The sequence below is a fragment of the Gymnodraco acuticeps genome, unplaced genomic scaffold (assembly GCF_902827175.1).
Source record: "Gymnodraco acuticeps unplaced genomic scaffold, fGymAcu1.1, whole genome shotgun sequence".
NCBI lineage: Eukaryota > Metazoa > Chordata > Actinopteri > Perciformes > Bathydraconidae > Gymnodraco > Gymnodraco acuticeps.
In genome coordinates, this window is record NW_022991123.1 from 886,854 (window position 1) to 903,081 (window position 16,228).

General features: G+C 40.2%; 2 protein-coding genes across 3 annotated transcripts in view; both read left to right on the plus strand.

Annotated features, from left to right (window-relative positions):
- LOC117560259 overlaps positions 1 to 12,041 on the plus strand; it is a 29,435-nt gene extending 17,394 nt beyond the window's left edge. For both annotated transcript variants that reach the window (XM_034237116.1, XM_034237114.1), the window contains 2 exons: positions 8,255 to 10,294; positions 11,249 to 12,041. In XM_034237116.1, the coding sequence (XP_034093007.1) occupies positions 8,255 to 10,294; positions 11,249 to 11,613 (2,405 nt within the window). In that variant the 3' untranslated portion in view covers positions 11,614 to 12,041. The remainder of the gene's footprint in view (positions 1 to 8,254; positions 10,295 to 11,248) is intronic.
- Positions 12,042 to 12,365: 324 nt separating this feature from the next.
- On the plus strand, positions 12,366 to 15,152 carry timm10 (translocase of inner mitochondrial membrane 10 homolog (yeast)). The gene is made up of 2 exons (XM_034237090.1): positions 12,366 to 12,601; positions 14,007 to 15,152. Exons 1-2 carry the CDS (start codon positions 12,531 to 12,533, stop codon positions 14,200 to 14,202), a joined length of 267 nt encoding a protein of 88 aa, XP_034092981.1. The 5' UTR covers positions 12,366 to 12,530; the 3' UTR covers positions 14,203 to 15,152.
- Positions 15,153 to 16,228: the final 1,076 nt, after the last annotated feature.

Below are 16,228 nucleotides of genomic sequence, written 5' to 3' on the forward strand. Positions count from 1 at the left end.
CCATATGCCGCCCGGACATGCTATCATGCTAACTAGCTCCCTGAAAGCGGGTGACTCCACTGTAGCAATAGCCTGCATGTGTTCTACAACATACCGTGCAATGGCTTTATCGACTTTTCCCTGGCTAGCAGTCCCTTGGTTAAAATCCAGCCGCTGTTGCTTAGGTGGAGGTGGAGTGGCGTCGGCTGAGTCTCTGTGGTCTTAGCTACTAGCTTCGTCCCAGCATGTTGTTTTTGCAGATGTTTTAAGAGATTTGAATGACTGGTTTGGGCAGTAGATAGTATCATTGACCCGCCAAGACACAACTTACATTTAACTAAAACGTTCTTTTCTTTGTGCTCGACAAAAGTGAAATAGTGAGAATATCTCCAGGTGGAGAAACTAGACTTGAGCTCCGCCGCCGCCATGATAGTCTTGTTAGTAAACAACACAAACACGCCCACAGCGCGTCTCCGCATGTGACACAGGAAGTATCTAAGTACATTTACTCAAGTACTGTACTTAAGTACAGTTCTCATCTCTGTTCGCCTGGCTGTTGACTATATAAAAAAAACTAACGGAGTAACGCACCATGTAGTAACGGTAACTGAGTTACTGAATTTAAAAAGTAATGCGTTAGAGTACTAGTTACTGCCAAAAATAATGCCGTTATAACACGTGTTATCACTCATATCATGTAAAATATCTGTAAATGTGCATAATTATTTAATTTGAAACTTTATCAAATTAGGCTTCATCAAAGCAGCAACACACTCATTTAAACCAGACAGGTCACAACATTAAAAATGAGGCAAAGGAAACTCAGCAGAAATTCAGCACAGAGAACTGTCAATGCAAGGAAGCTGCATTGTCCATGGTCCTGAACTACAAATTATTAGGGGTGTAACGGTACACGTACCCGTACCGAAATTATTCGGTACGGGCCCTTCGGTTCGGTACAGGTGTGTACCGAAGTGTACCGAACGAATATAACGTTAAACGTAAAAAATTGAGAACGTGAACAACTTTTTGGAAGTAATCTCAGGTGCTGCGTCGCAGCATTCAGAGTAATTTGCTCACATTGGGTTCAACGCGTCATAGAGCGAGCAGGTCATTTAATTGGATGAGAGGCATACTATGAGAGCTGGTCAGAGGGATGCGTTCAAATGTAGTCAGTAGGGGTGTAACGGTACACGTACCCGTACCGAAATTATTCGGTACGGGCCCTTCGGTTCGGTACAGGTGTGTACCGAAGTGTACCGAAGTGTACCGAACGAATATAACGTTACACGTAAAAAATTGAGAACGTGAACAACTTTTTGGAAGTAATCTCAGGTGCTGCGTCGCAGCATTCAGAGTAATTTGCTCACATTGGGTTCAACGCGTCATAGAGCGAGCAAGTCATTTCATTGGATGAGAGGCATACTATGAGAGCTGGTCAGAGGGATGCGTTCAAATGTAGTCAGTAATTTGAGGAACTGTCGAAAATTAATGGCGAACGCAGATAAAGTTGAGCTCGAAAATCCTCCAGCATCATTGAAGTCTCCGGTTTGGGAACATTTTGGTTTCGCAGTTACGTACAAGGATGAAGGACAAAGACAGGTGGACCGAACCAAAGCTGTTTGTCGGCATTGTTCAACTAAAATTGGTTACGCGGCTGGCAATACATCAAACTTGCACACTCTTGAAAAGGCATCACCCGAACGTGAATATCACCGGTACCAAAAGAAAAAAGACTGAAGTGCAAACCCAACTCCCACTAGCATTTAAGCCTCCACCACTCGCAGAGAGTTCAGACCGAGCCAAAGCTATTACAAACGCCAAATATCCTTATGTTGCCATGTTAGCAAAGCGCTACCTGGCTGTTTCTGCTACCTCTGTCCCTAGCGAGAGGGTTTTCTCCACAGCAGGAGACATTGTTAGTGCCAGCAGATCTGCCCTTTCGGCAAGCAATGTGGACAAGTTAATTTTTCTTTAAAAAAACATGAAAATACAATGACAAGCAAGTCCTAATGTCAAGCTGGCTGCTTAGGAACTAGTACAGTACAGTTCAAATACAGATTATTTCAGTTCATCGAAAAGCTGCACCTTAATGTTTATTTTATTTTATTTTGTATTTCTTTTAGTGAAGATTCACAGTTTAATAAAAAATAAAAAACCCAAAACTAATAGTTTATGTTTTGTGAGTACTAGTAGCCTACAGTAAAGTTCAAATACAGATTATTTCAGTTCATCGAAATGCTGCACCTTAATGTTTATTTTATTATATTTTGTATTTATTTGAGTGAATACATTATTCACAGTTTAATAATAATAAAAAAAAAATATATATATATATGTTTTGTGAAAAAAAATTCTGCTGTACCGAAAACGTACCGAACCGAACCGTGACCAAAAAACCGAGGTACGTACCGAACCGAAATGTTTGTGAACCGTTACACCCCTAGTAGTCAGTAATTTGAGGAACTATCGAAAATTAATGACGAACGCAGATAAAGTTGAGCTCGAAAATCCTCCAGCATCATTGAAGTCTCCGGTTTGGGAACATTTTGGTTTTGCAGTTACGTACAAGGATGACGGACAAAGACAGGTGGACCGAACCAAAGCTGTTTGTCGGCATTGTTCAACTAAAATTGGTTACGCGGCTGGCAATACATCAAACTTGCACACTCATTTGAAAAGGCATCACTCGAACGTGAATATTACCGGTACCAAAAGAAAAAAGACTGAAGTGCAAACCCAACTCCCGCTAGCATTTAAGCCTCCACCACTCGCAGAAAGTTCAGACCGAACCAAAGCTATTACAAACGCCAAATATCCTTATGTTGCCATGTTAGCAAAGCGCTACCTGGCTGTATCTGTTACCTCTGTCCCTAGAGAGGGTTTTCTCCACAGCAGGAGACATTGTTAGTGCCAGCAGATCTGCCCTTTCAGCAAGCAATGTGGACAAGTTCATCTTTCTTTAAACAACATGAAAATACAATGACAAGCAAGTCATAATGTCAAGCTGGCTGCTTAGGTGCTAGTACAGTTCAAATACAGATTATTTCAGTTCATCGAAATGCTGCACCTTAATGTTCATTTTATTATATTTTGTATTTATTTGAGTGAATATTCACAGTTTAATAATAATTAAAAACCCAAAACTAATAGTTTATGTTTTGTGAGTACTAGTACAGTAAAGTTCAAATACAGATTATTTCAGTTCATCGAAATGCTGCACCTTAATGTTTATTTTATTATATTTTGTATTTATTTGAGTGAATACATTATTCACAGTTTAATAATAGGAAATATATATATATATATATGTTTTTGTTTTGTGAAAAAAAATTCTGCTGTACCGAAAACGTACCGAACCGAACCGTGACCAAAAAACCGAGGTACGTACCGAACCGAAATGTTTGTGAACCGTTACACCCCTACTAATTATAAATGTAACATTTCAGCAATCAGCATTGAAACATGTGCTATTGTAAATATTTTTGCCGACTTACAAATTAGTGAGATACATGTGCCTGTCGGGGCGCGCAGAATTTTGTAATCCTTGGTGGCACTGAGGAGAGGGCCACTCGCAAGTCCTGTTCAACAGAGAGCCGTGACCTCCTGTTGTTCTTCATGTAAATCAGTAGAGAAGTAGAGAACGCCAAATCCAGAGATGGGGTCGTTACTAAATTGTTTTAATATATTACATATTACTTTAAAAAAAAAGAAGTAATATATTACACTACTACGTTACTATCTACATAAAGTAACTCGTTACTCGCCGAGCACGAACGAACTGCGCATGCGTGAGTGGCAATAACTTTCCTTACCAGCAGGCGGCGGTAGTGTGTATTTGTCATTCAAAACAGGCAACAACCGGAAGACAGAGAAGAAGAACAGACTACGTGATATGAACAAACAACAAATAGCGTGTGCGGTAGCTTCACCTTAGCATGTGTTCTTTGCAGGTGTTTGTTGAGGTTTGACGTGGTGTTTACACCAGTGGATAACAGCTTCTGGCCTGGACACAGTTTGCACCTCACCGTCACATTCCTGTCTATTCTTCGGACGAACTCAAAATAATGAGCATACCTCCACCCCTCGAAAGTTATCGCTGACTCAGCCATGTTTATGCAGCACTGCACGTGGAGATGTGGACGCACAAGTCGTGCAGATTACGTACATATAAACAGGGGTGCACATAACTTTTTTGCCCTGGTTCTCAAAGGAGCACCTGGAGATGTTGCTTGGTGCTCATCCTTAAAATGAAATAAACCGTAACTTTTGAGGGGGTCTTGACTTTATTTGCCAGACACACGGCACTGAACACACATGCAGAAATGAACACAGAACACACATGCAGAGGTGAACACAAGACAACATTAGCACGACCAGTAATCCTACAAGCTGTCATCACTACCCTCCTGACTGTCTTCCTCTCTGTCAGACATGGTAGCTGATGATGTAGGCCTACTACTTCCTCTCTGGTTGAGTCTGCGATTAGCTGCTTGCATCCACAAGTCAACAGCTGGTTTTGGGTCGAAAGTCTCTGTTGTCATCTTAGACAAGTGGATGTAATCACATAAGTATGTGAACATAACCAATAACCTACCATAGCCAATAACAAATTAATGTAACTTATTTTATTGTTGTTGTTCATATCTTATTTTACCTTAACATTTATATATTTATGCATTTTTTGTTATCTCTCCAGTTTTAAAGGATATTTTTGATTTACTGTCCTATAGTATACATTGGAATGATTTCAAACCTGTTTATCCCAATAATTATAAAGGAGTGCCTTGAAAATATGTGTTTACATAAATTGTGATCAAAACGTTTGAGACCCACTGAGATAACTTAGACTAAAGTGAACTATCTAAACACTCCACAGTCCTTTACCTCACTGAGCTGTAGTTATCAGCCTCAGTCTGACTGGAGAGGACTCTCCCTCCACATTATTGTAGAAACATCTTCTTCTTATATCCGTTAGAGCAGCTAGCACCAGATGCTAATAACAACAGCGCCGGAACCGGTGCACCCTCCCTCGATCCCTCGCTCACTCGCACTTTGGCTGTGAGCTGCGGGTGCCAGATAAGCCAACATCCCCCATTTTCATCACTTACAGCGCCCATCATACAGGGCAAATGAAACGTGTAACCGGGGTGAAAAGGGTGTTACATTTACTTAATTATGAATATTGTTACATCAAGGCCGAAAATTAGGATGAACCCCAACGGTCAAAAAATTGTTTTTCCCTCCCAGAGCTGACAGCGCAGCGCCTCCCCGGATCTGGCGCCCTAGGCGAACATCTATTACGCCAGGGCTACGGAGCCGACCCTGAGTTCATATGCAACTCGCAAATATTTTTCTCTCTCTCCTCTCTCCTCTCTCCTCTCTTCTCTCTTTTCTCTTTTCTCTTCTCCCTTCTGTCTCTTCTCTCTCTCCTCTCTCTCTCTCAATGTTGGTACGCAAATGCGCCTTTTTTCAAATAACCCGGTGCTCATTTTTTGGCGGAGGTGCGCATGCGCACCTGCGCACCAGTTATGTGCAGCCCCCTACAAAGTACTAATATAGTAAATAAAAAAAGAATACTTTTTGTGTAGTTGTATATTGCAATAATAACGTATGGTTGTCACAAAATCCCACGGCACACCCGGACTTGCCTCACGGCACACCAGTGTGCCGCGGCACACCGTTTGGGAACCACTGGTCTAATGGATAGTGAGGTGGGCTGATGATCGGAAGGTTGCGAGTTCAAATCCTGCCTAGAACACCACTTGCCCTTGAGTAAGGCACTTAGCCCTCGGTTACTCCAGGGAGAATGTCCCTGTAATTGGTCATTGTAAGTCGCTTTGGAATAAGGCGTCTGCTAAATGCCTAAATTGTAAATTATATTTTTGGGAGAATAAACCCCACAGATCCTCAACTCCGGTGTAACAAGAGCAACAAGAACGTCTGCTACAGTAGCCATGAACTCACATGCATTTTGTTATTTGAGGGGGGGGTGGATGCGTGGGCCACCCGAATAGGTTAAGGGGCCTTTGGCTTTTCTTTTTTTGTGCGGTTCCCCCACAAATAGAATCAAATTCTGTGGGAAACACTGGACGGTTTACCCCAAAATGAAAAAAACCCCATATTTTTTCGTTTTATCTGTATTAGGGCTGTACCAGAACGTATTGGAGTATAGTACTCCAATACGTTCGTTGGAGTACTATTCGGGTTTCAATTTCGTTATTCGGATATTCGTTGCACTGCGGCTGTCAAATTGAATTTATTGAAAACTCCAATATCAACGTAAGAGCTTGTGCCTCTTCGGGGGGTGCTAACACTTAACCATAAATGTTATCGTTTACTTTCTCTGTCTTTATATGTAGATATTACTTTTTCTACGTTAATCTCCATCATGTTGCTTCCATAGTAACAACAACTTCTTGTCAACAGCGCTAACTCTCTTTCAAAATAAAAGCATGTCCATACAAAATAGGAAGCCAAGCCAAATTACACTTAAGACATACAGTATACAACTGCAACGAAAGTAACAAACACAGAATATTTGCTGCTGATTACTACCGAATATCCGGAGCCCGAAAAATGGTATTCGGGACAGCCCTAACCTGTAGTAATCTAGTTCTAGTTAGGTATCCCTTATTTCATAAAATGTATGACTATGAATATACAGGCCGTTGTTATGAAACAAATATTAAAACAAAATCGCCAAATGTTTTCACACCACATCCACTGACCACTTAGCTCAGGGGTCACCAACCTTTTTTAGGGTGAGGGCTATTTTAAAAAAATAAAACAAGTCGGGGGCTACTTTTACTCCTCTTTTTTTTGTTTTTTGCAGTGTATATATTTAGCACATTTTAACATTATTATATGCTTACCTTTAACCTTTGTGTGCTGTTTGGGTCTGTGGGACCCGTTTTCAGTGTTTACTAAAAGAACATGTATTCAATTTAATTATTTTAACCTGCTTTATTTGGGGGTGGACGGGCCTCACCTCCTCTAGGGGGGTCCTCACCTCCTCTAGGGGGGTCCGGGGGCATGCTCCCCCGGGAAGATGTTTTTTAAAATGTTGAAGTGAAATGCATCAATCTGGAGCACTTTGAGCACAACATGAATTTATGGATACAGCTCTCAACACTTGGATGAAAGGGAGCTGTATACTTTTCAATAATCCAAACATCTTTAGAATATGATCACAACCAATAACAAATCATTTAAACTGGTTTATTCTTATTTTACCTAGTTAGCATTCTTTCTTTTTATTTATGCATATTTTACTAATCACTCTCCTTTTAAACTGTTTTTTGTTTTTTTTACTGTCCTATAGTACACACTGGAATGATTTCTTACTTTATCTATATTAAATAGATAAAGGTGTGCTCTCTCGCTCTCTCTCCCTCCCTCCCTAGCTCTCTCTCTCTCCCTCTCTCTCTCTCTCTCTCTCTCTCTCTCCGTCTGTCTCGCTCGCTCACAGAGGCTGTGTGCTCCTCTGTGGCGACGACGGCTTGCGTTAAAAAAAACAAAACATATTTGTAAAGTGGGGGGACACAAACGGGATTTCGAAAAAAGAGCGCGGGACATGTCCCCCCTGTCCCCAGGTGGAAATTACGCCATGCGTGTCTGCGTCAAGTGCAATAAATATATAAGCAAGTTGCAACACACACAGAGTAAAACTCTGCCCCTCATGTGTTGTATAGGCTGTTCAATGGGGCTGATGTGTTGTGTAGATTCTGCCAGAAAGAAAATCAGCGGGGAGGTGCCACATTGCTTTTCTTCCCGACTGCAACGCTGGTCCCGCAAATCAAGCAAGAACGTGATTGGTCGATATTCATTGTGGGGGTGGGTGGAGGAGGGGTGTTAGATAGATATAAAGTTGTAGATAGAGTTCGCTATGATTTAGGTTTCGTTTATGCATAGGGTAGATTCTTTTAATTACATTTCCTTTTTCGTTTTGTGTATTTTATACATTTTGGATTTACTTGGAGAGCTATTTTTAGAACATGCCCCGCGGGCGACTCTTGTTGCCCCTGCGGGCGACTAAGTGCCCGCGGGCACCATGTTGGCTACCCCTGACTTAGCTTCATTCCAGACCTCCATGATGTTGTATAATTATCTCTAGTGGATTGAACAGAAGAGATACAAATTAAAGGAGACTCTTTGTTCCCTATTGACTTAAGTTGTTGTTTTCCTCACGTCTGCTTCTGCTTTCCTGTTTGCTCTCACTCAAGATTAATACACTCAAGATTAATTCATGACATTGTTCTTACCTGTCGTACAGGTATCTATTGTTCAACAGCACAGAACCAGCCCAACTGCTCAAGCCTTTCATCTGTACAGCCCTCTTCTTTGCTTATCCAGCAGCAGCAGCGCTTTCCTCAGTATTCTCCCCCCTTCACAGCCATGGTGCGAAAAGATGGATCGTCAATGCCCAAAACTCAAAATTGTCCATATCCTGAAGCAGTCATACCCACAACTCTATACTCCAGTGGACAGAAAACTGTTACTGCCCTTACCTATTACCCGGTATGCCAGGAACCGTCTGCACAAGGCAATCCGAACATCCTTGAGTTTTTACCCCTGACAAATGGAAATGAGGCGCTCTCCTCACATCCTTTATCTTCCATGGATGATTTGCGGCTTCCTACATGTCTCTCTCCGTTAGATCTCCCTACCATCAACAACTCAACGCACCAAAGCAGTAAAATCCAGCCACAAACAACGTTAGACAGGCGACCTTGGCTCAGAGGTAACCCCGGACCACTACAATATCCTTTTAGTGCCCTCAATCCCAAACCAAATAAAAGTGCATCTGTACCACAGTATACAAAAGGCAGCGGTTGGTCAACGCAATGGCATCTGGAGATAAATCCTCAAATTTGCGAAACACAGGCCGCATCTTGTACTGTGAATGAGGTGGAGGACAGAGGAGCAATATCTGCTGGCCCTGGAAATGTGGCGAAACCAAAATCTGATCCCAGGATAATGAAGGAAAGTTTAAAGAAGGTTGAAAAGATTGAAGCAATATCTGCTGGTCCTGCACATGTGGCAGAAGAAAAATCTGATCCCAGGAAAAAGAGGAAGAGCGTTGAAGACATTGGAGCAATATCTGCTGGTCTTCCAAATGTGGCAGAACAAGAATCTTCTTCCAGGAAGAAAACGGGAGGTTTGAAATGCAAACAAGTACAAGATGTCACGATAGACGATGCTGAAGTGCCTAAAAAGAGGAAGAGAAAGCACAAAAGTAGTCCACAAGAAGCCAGTTCTCTTTTGTCATTGGAATGCGTGAAAGTCAATAATGGAACCAAAGAGCAGACAAACCTGAGCATTGGTTCGTCAAGCAACAATGTGCTGACGAAGGAAAGAGAAATGGCCGATCATTCTAACAAAGATTTAGAGAAACCAGATGAACCGTCAACCATCAAAGAAGATCTGAGAGAGGGAACCAGAGGGTCCGGGGATCTCAAAACTGAACAACGGACAAGGATCACGACAAGGGGCTTTTTAAAAAAAACTCAAGAGACGCCAAGTGAATCAAGCATAGAATATTCAGCTTTAAAACCGAAGGCCTGTATAGTTCAGATTGTGAATAAAGAAGGAGAACCTGTGAAGCGGGGACGCGGAAGGCCAAAGAATAAAAAAGTTGTAAGTCCACCGCAGAGCTCTCCTACCGCTGTTGAAAAAATCCGCCAGGATCTCAACGGAGAACCGCAGGTTGACATTAATTTTGCGGAGGAAGTGAAAGATGAAACAAAGCCAAGGTCTAGAAAATGGAAGAGGAATAGAAGTAAAGTAGCTGCAATACCACCGAAGAAGACCAGAAGTAACAAGAACACCGTCAAGGCCGTAGTAGACGATAACAATGTTGTTATCCCTGCAGGAAGAAAACGTGAGACAACCCAAAAGCCACAGATGGTCATTTTGAAGGAGTTTCAAAAGTTTATCAAACAACGACACTCAAAAACAAGAAGCTCAAAAGAAAGCCAGGAAAATGAAACAAACAGAACCTCAAGATATGTTGAAAGTGAAGGGAAGGAATGCGGGAGCAGAACTGAAAAATTGACTAAAATTGACAACGCTCAGTCTCAGAACAAGGATGGGATTAAGGAGTCTCATGTCTTCAATGTCCCAGTTGATGAAAATCACAATCAAATCTTCCACAAGTCAACAGAAGAGTGTGGCCAATCACGGCGAGATGACGGAAACGGGATCGGTTTGTTTGGGGATGAGCCCCCTCCCGTGTTTTCCTTTGAGTTCTTAGGAGAAGACCAGGCCAAGGTAGCAGCTGAGAGGGAGCATCCACTAAAGAATCCTGATGAAGGTAGTGTGTTCTTTTCCCTTTACTTGTAATTGAAAAATGTTCACGCCCTTGCATTGTTAACAGTCAGAGTAAAACATTTGAAGTATGAACAAATAGGGAAAAGCTACTACTTCTACTTTCACAATTTCATTTATTGGTTAGGTTGGAAAACAACATACTAATGAGAATATGTAACCTTGTCGCATGGTTAGGGGTTCATTTTTCAAGAAGAAACTCAGAAACAACAAGGTATGAGTTTTATATGTTTAAAGAGGTAATTCAGAAAATACAAGCAAAAAACTTGATTAAAATATATAAAGTCCAAAATGTATGAGGAAATAAACCAAAACTCTTCGGAGATTAAAGTTGGAAATAACGAGAGAAAGTCAAGAAAATAAAATTGTCAAGGAACCCCTCCCCTTCGCTTTTGAAAGTTGGATCAAACTCTCCACACCACAGATTCTGCCTCTTGCAGTGAATAATATCTGGATTGGTTTAACGTAATCACATTTACTTTGTAGTCGGATTTAGAACAATTAACAAACACTTGCCTCTCTTTAGTGCGATGAGGTCAATCCAAACTTGCAAAGTGAATTGATGAAAACCTTTTACCATTTTAGCTGTACATTAGTGACTAAATCTGAGAATTTCATAAAAGTTTTTTGCCATTTTGTTTATTTTCAAATATTATAAAAAATATAGTTTTTTCTTGTATATGTTTTTTTCTGTTACATTTTCATTTCATTCGATTTTTCAATTTCACCACTGACAGCTTTGCTACTGTTAAGACAATGGAGTCTTTAATCGAAAAGATCAAAAGATGGGTTTTTTAAGTGTTCAAACTATTCTTTGAAAAGATGGGCTAAATGTTATCAAGGCTGATAACACATTTATATAAATAATGTACTAGTTTATTTCCCCTAAAAATGTCTCAAAAATATCTGGATAAACCATCTTGGTTTCTTATTTTTTCAGCTCTAAAAGCCCATGATGCAGGAGTGTCAGATACACATCAGACTTCGTTCAACAATGAAGACTCGTCGCACAGTGACACCCATCTGCCTCAACAAAACAAAACTCCTTTAAACCCACAGACCCCCAAGAGAACTTCCCCCCCTCCTTCAGACACTGTCGGCTTCTGCAAAACCTCAGGCTGCGATCAAGAAGAAAATGAAGAAGAGGAGGAAGTGGAGGTGGACATCCTTCATTACTCCCCAGACAAAGTGCCTCCGAGCAGAGAGTGTTTGAACGGACTTGACAACATTGAAATGACTCCAGAGGAAGAAGAAGAGGAGGAAGATGTGAACGATGTTGATGTAACTGGAGATGAGGCAGAGTGACATTTTGTATTTGAGCATAGTTTTTTGGCTATGTTGTGACAGGTTCAGCACTTGTGGGCAAAGCCTTTTGTTCTCTTTGTTTGTGTATGTTCACAGAGATGCCAGACTTGAGTGAATTTTGCTGTGAAGTATTATATAACAGATATTGTCCTTTTTTACGTTTTACCAGTCAGTTGGTATACATGGGAGAAACACTTCTGGGTTTGACCTTTTGTTAAGTTCAATATACAAGGTTAAGATATGTTTATATTATTTTATTCATGTTTCTATTAATAATATGCAAAAGTATTGATTACATGGAGAAAAAAGTTCTATGTGTTGTTCACATCTGTCTTCATTTGATATTTTCAGTGAAATTTGAATTTTCAGACTGACAGTGTTGTGTCAATTGCATAATTATGGTTTATTAAAAAAAATCTGTATTTTCATGGGTGTCTGTTTTTTTTTACATAATCATTCAATCAAAATACATTATTTGAGTGCTCAGGGACTGTTGTACATTATAAACAGTAAGACTTTACCTTAGTAAAGTCTTACTGTTTATAATGTACAACAGTCATTAAAATCATGAAATATAAAACTGCAAACTCATTAACTTACAAGTAAGTTAATGAGTTTGCAGTTTTATATTTCATGATTTTAAATGTGATAGTGTCAGAATAAATATGAATTATAAATTATATATTAATCTGTGGAAATGTACAGAAAAGCTAGGAGAGGGCGCACTGCTCTCAGTTTGAATGCAACTTTATTGACACCGGAAGTGCGAGAGGGAACGGCACACGTGTTTTCTTTGCAGGTTTGAAGGTTAAAGAAGAAGCACCGGGTAGTTTCTTGTCGTCCGTCCACTGCAGAGGATCACCAGGGCAACGTGTTTGTGTTAAAAGCCGGGGACAGAGCAGCACTGAGGAGCAGACATGGATCCCATGAAGGCGCAGCAGCTGGCGGCGGAGCTGGAGGTGGAAATGATGTCAGACATGTACAACCGGTAAGCCAATACAAGTTAGCCATTAAGCTAGCTATAACACATTAATGCTAGCTTTATGACAGTATTAAACTGTCTTCTGGCCTTCATGCGTAGCTTTTATTAAACGTGTCGTGTTGCAGTTACAAAGGCTCACCTTAATGTTAGCCAGCTTTGACCTAGCCGCACATGAAGAGTCCCTACATGATGCTAGCTACCTAATAACTGCAGACTGACTGCAGTGCATGTGACAGATTAATTGGTACTCAGCAGAGCTCACACGCTGTAATATTACATCTAGCAACTCGTTTGGAACATGCATGCCACCATTGAAACGAACAGTTGATCGATGTTGAACGACTAAAAGTCCTATTTAAAAAAAAAAAAATCACGGAATGTATGAAACGACAGTAACACATGACCTTACATTAAGTTGACGGCATTGATCTCGTCTCAATATTGGATCTCATTTATTTGTTTCTGTCATGAACCGCAGTTTAAATGTGTAGGGCTTCAATTATGATCAAGGCAAGTGTATTTATATAGCCCCTTTCAACACAAGGCAATTCAAGGTGCTTTACAAAAATGAAAGACATTCAGACAAAGGCATTTTAAAAACAGTCATTAAAAAGAAAAGATAATAAAAGAAACATTAAAAGAAAAAATACATGAATAAAAAGTACATGATGTACAATGTAGAAGTAACAATGTAATTGCTATTGCATCTATTAATGGTCACACATTAATATTATTTCGTGTACCCTAGGTGAAGTTGTCTTGAAATATGTTTTATTTATTGTACATATATCTTAGTGATGCAACATTAGTTTACATTTTTTCCCAAAGAAAATAATAGTATTAATGATTATTATATTAAATACACAATGATACCTATTATTTTTATTATTATTAAAAGTACTACACTGCAAATACAAAGCAAGTATTTAATAGTAAAATAGCTCAATCTGTCTTTGTTATGAATCTGAAATCTAAATCAAGCTTCTCCAATTTGACGTCACCATCCCTTTTCCTAAAAAGTGTAATATTTTTAACAAGAAGAATTAGGAACGATCGCACGATAACTGCTGAACGATCAGAAATAGTCTCTGGTTGCTACGCTTTTTCTCAAGGCAAAAGCATGCAGTCACTCCTCAAGCACCAATACAAGAGTGAATCTGAAAACCCGCATACTATGTCCCCTGTAAGCAATGTACTTGGTCAAAAAAGTTGCACTCGAGATCTAAAAAAATGTTTTAGTTCCAGCAGATGGAGCTGTTTTGTTTGCCAAGTGACATTAACTATCTGCTAATATTGGTGGGACATCATATTAAGATGTTCAGGCATTATTATGTGTTTGCACACAAGCTTTAATATTTTTTTTAACGTGTTTTACAAATCTAACTGTCTCCTGACTCCCATGTATTCCCAGAATGACCAACGCCTGCCACCGGAAGTGTGTGCCACCACATTACAAGGAGGCGGAGCTGACGAAGGGGGAGTCGGTGTGCCTGGACCGCTGCGTGGCAAAATACCTAGACCTCCACGAGAAGCTGGGACGCAAACTGACAGAGCTCTCCGTCCAGGACGAGGAAATTATGAGGAAGGCAGCAGTAGGGAGCGAATAGAGACGCTGTTAAACAGAAAGAAGTAGAGCATTTTGGGGGATTTAAAAGTTACGGGATGGGGTCGCCATATCTGGTTTCTCTAAGGTGAGAGACTTGTTTTTTAATGAGCGGTTGGGGTTGGAAATCAAAAAGCATAGAACTATAAGGGTCCAGTGAGAGAAACTACTACTAGAGGATAAGGATCTGGTGGAACGACAGCAGGAGGACATCTTGAAACTTCTCCACCTGCCTCATGTACATTCAGCTTTGCCTGGTCCTTCAAAAATATCTCATGAAAATAACTGGAAAGAAGAAAAGGATATTATTTCTAAAGTCATACTTTGTGCTTGTTTTTAGCTGCTCCGAAATGAAGGGTGCTGTTTCTACTGAAGAAACTCAAGTAATTTGAAGTTTTGTGGTACCAACCGTCTGGTACTTGTGGCAGGTTAAAACAAACACTAGGAATGATTTGCATTTAGTCCCCGTTTTCCAAATCACCCTTTGAACATGGTTAAAAATTAACTTTCAAAGGGGATAAAAGTAAACGGGGGTCAAAATGTTGCTACACAACATCGTACATTGTCTGTTATGCAGACAAGGTTTTGAACAAAACCTAAAAATACAGTAATTTATACATGGATGGATCAGAACAAGCACTGAATGAATCATGTCTTTTTAAACAAGACGCTATGCATAAAGTTGACTGTCAGGGCTGGATGGTGCTTTGGTGGTGCAGACAGCTGCATCACTCCGGCTTAACGTGGACGTGTGTTGAAGATGGACTGAACTCATAATTGTCATGCTTGTGTAGACTGTATTGTGCCCTATGTGAGAGGACCATGTTTTGACTGTGATGTTTTTTTTTTGTGCTCACCACTGTGGCAGCTTTTTGCTACATATTGTTGAAGCTACACAGTGTTTTGATGTTATTAAGTACTCAAATAAAAATGTCTATTATCATAACAACACAAGTTTTGCCATGAGGGTATTTTTTCTTTTTCCTTCACATTTCTGAGCTATTGAAGTTGCCTCCTGTCTCACTACTGTTACGGTAGCACTCAGAGGGCTGGGTTTCCTAAATATGTGCCTGTACCTTTAAGACAGACCGTCAAGCAGATTGGAGTGAGGAAGTGGAGACTTTCGTTTCCTTCGCTAAACTTATTTATACCTGCACGTCGTACATGAGAAAGGGGAAGTGACAGCTGCTGAAACAAAAGCGGCCCAGGGTAGGAGGGGGTCTGTCGTCTCTATGTTGCAGGTGGAATAACGTTTCAGACCGGTGCGAGGAGCACCGCGCGAGAAACACGGTAAGTGATGTTCAAGGTGTTTGTAAAAATGAGGCTTGTCGGTAGGTAAGTATGCTAGGTGAGTTACAGCACACTTGGTATTTCAGAATAGTCTTTTTAAATAATAAACCTAAAATGTGTTGCTGACGTGTGCTGTTTGCAATGCTGCATTAGGCTACTATTACTGCAGAAGTCGCTATAGGTATGCACAACTATACCAAAGCATCGTTTGATACCAGACACTACTATAATTTAGCTCTTTGACCCACCTTTCATTATTCCACTATTACGTTCAGGATTAAAAGGAAGTCGTTACACGAGTTCTAAAGGCAATGCTGGGGGGAAAGAGCACACAACGTGGATTTTATTTAAAATCTAGATGAGGGTAGTTCAATGACCCTAAAATAAAGCTTGAAATGTCAATGCTATGTCTTGCTAACATTTTGGAGAACATGTTATGGGCTATATCCTCTTTTATACCAATGTGGTCATGTTTGTTGAGTTGCACTGAAGAATATTTCAGAACATCACTTAGAATCACGTTGCTAGATATAGTGTGTCTATTTTTGTACCTTTTATTGTCTTATTTGCACTGACGTAAAACTGCATACAATCTAGATATTAAATAAAAAGAACTGTAACATGAGGGGTCAATAGCCACAACATTAGACTTTCCACTAACTTAAAGAAAGTAAAAAACAAACGCACATAAAACAAGAATTATTTAATCAAAAAACGAATACAATTGAATTGATTTAGAA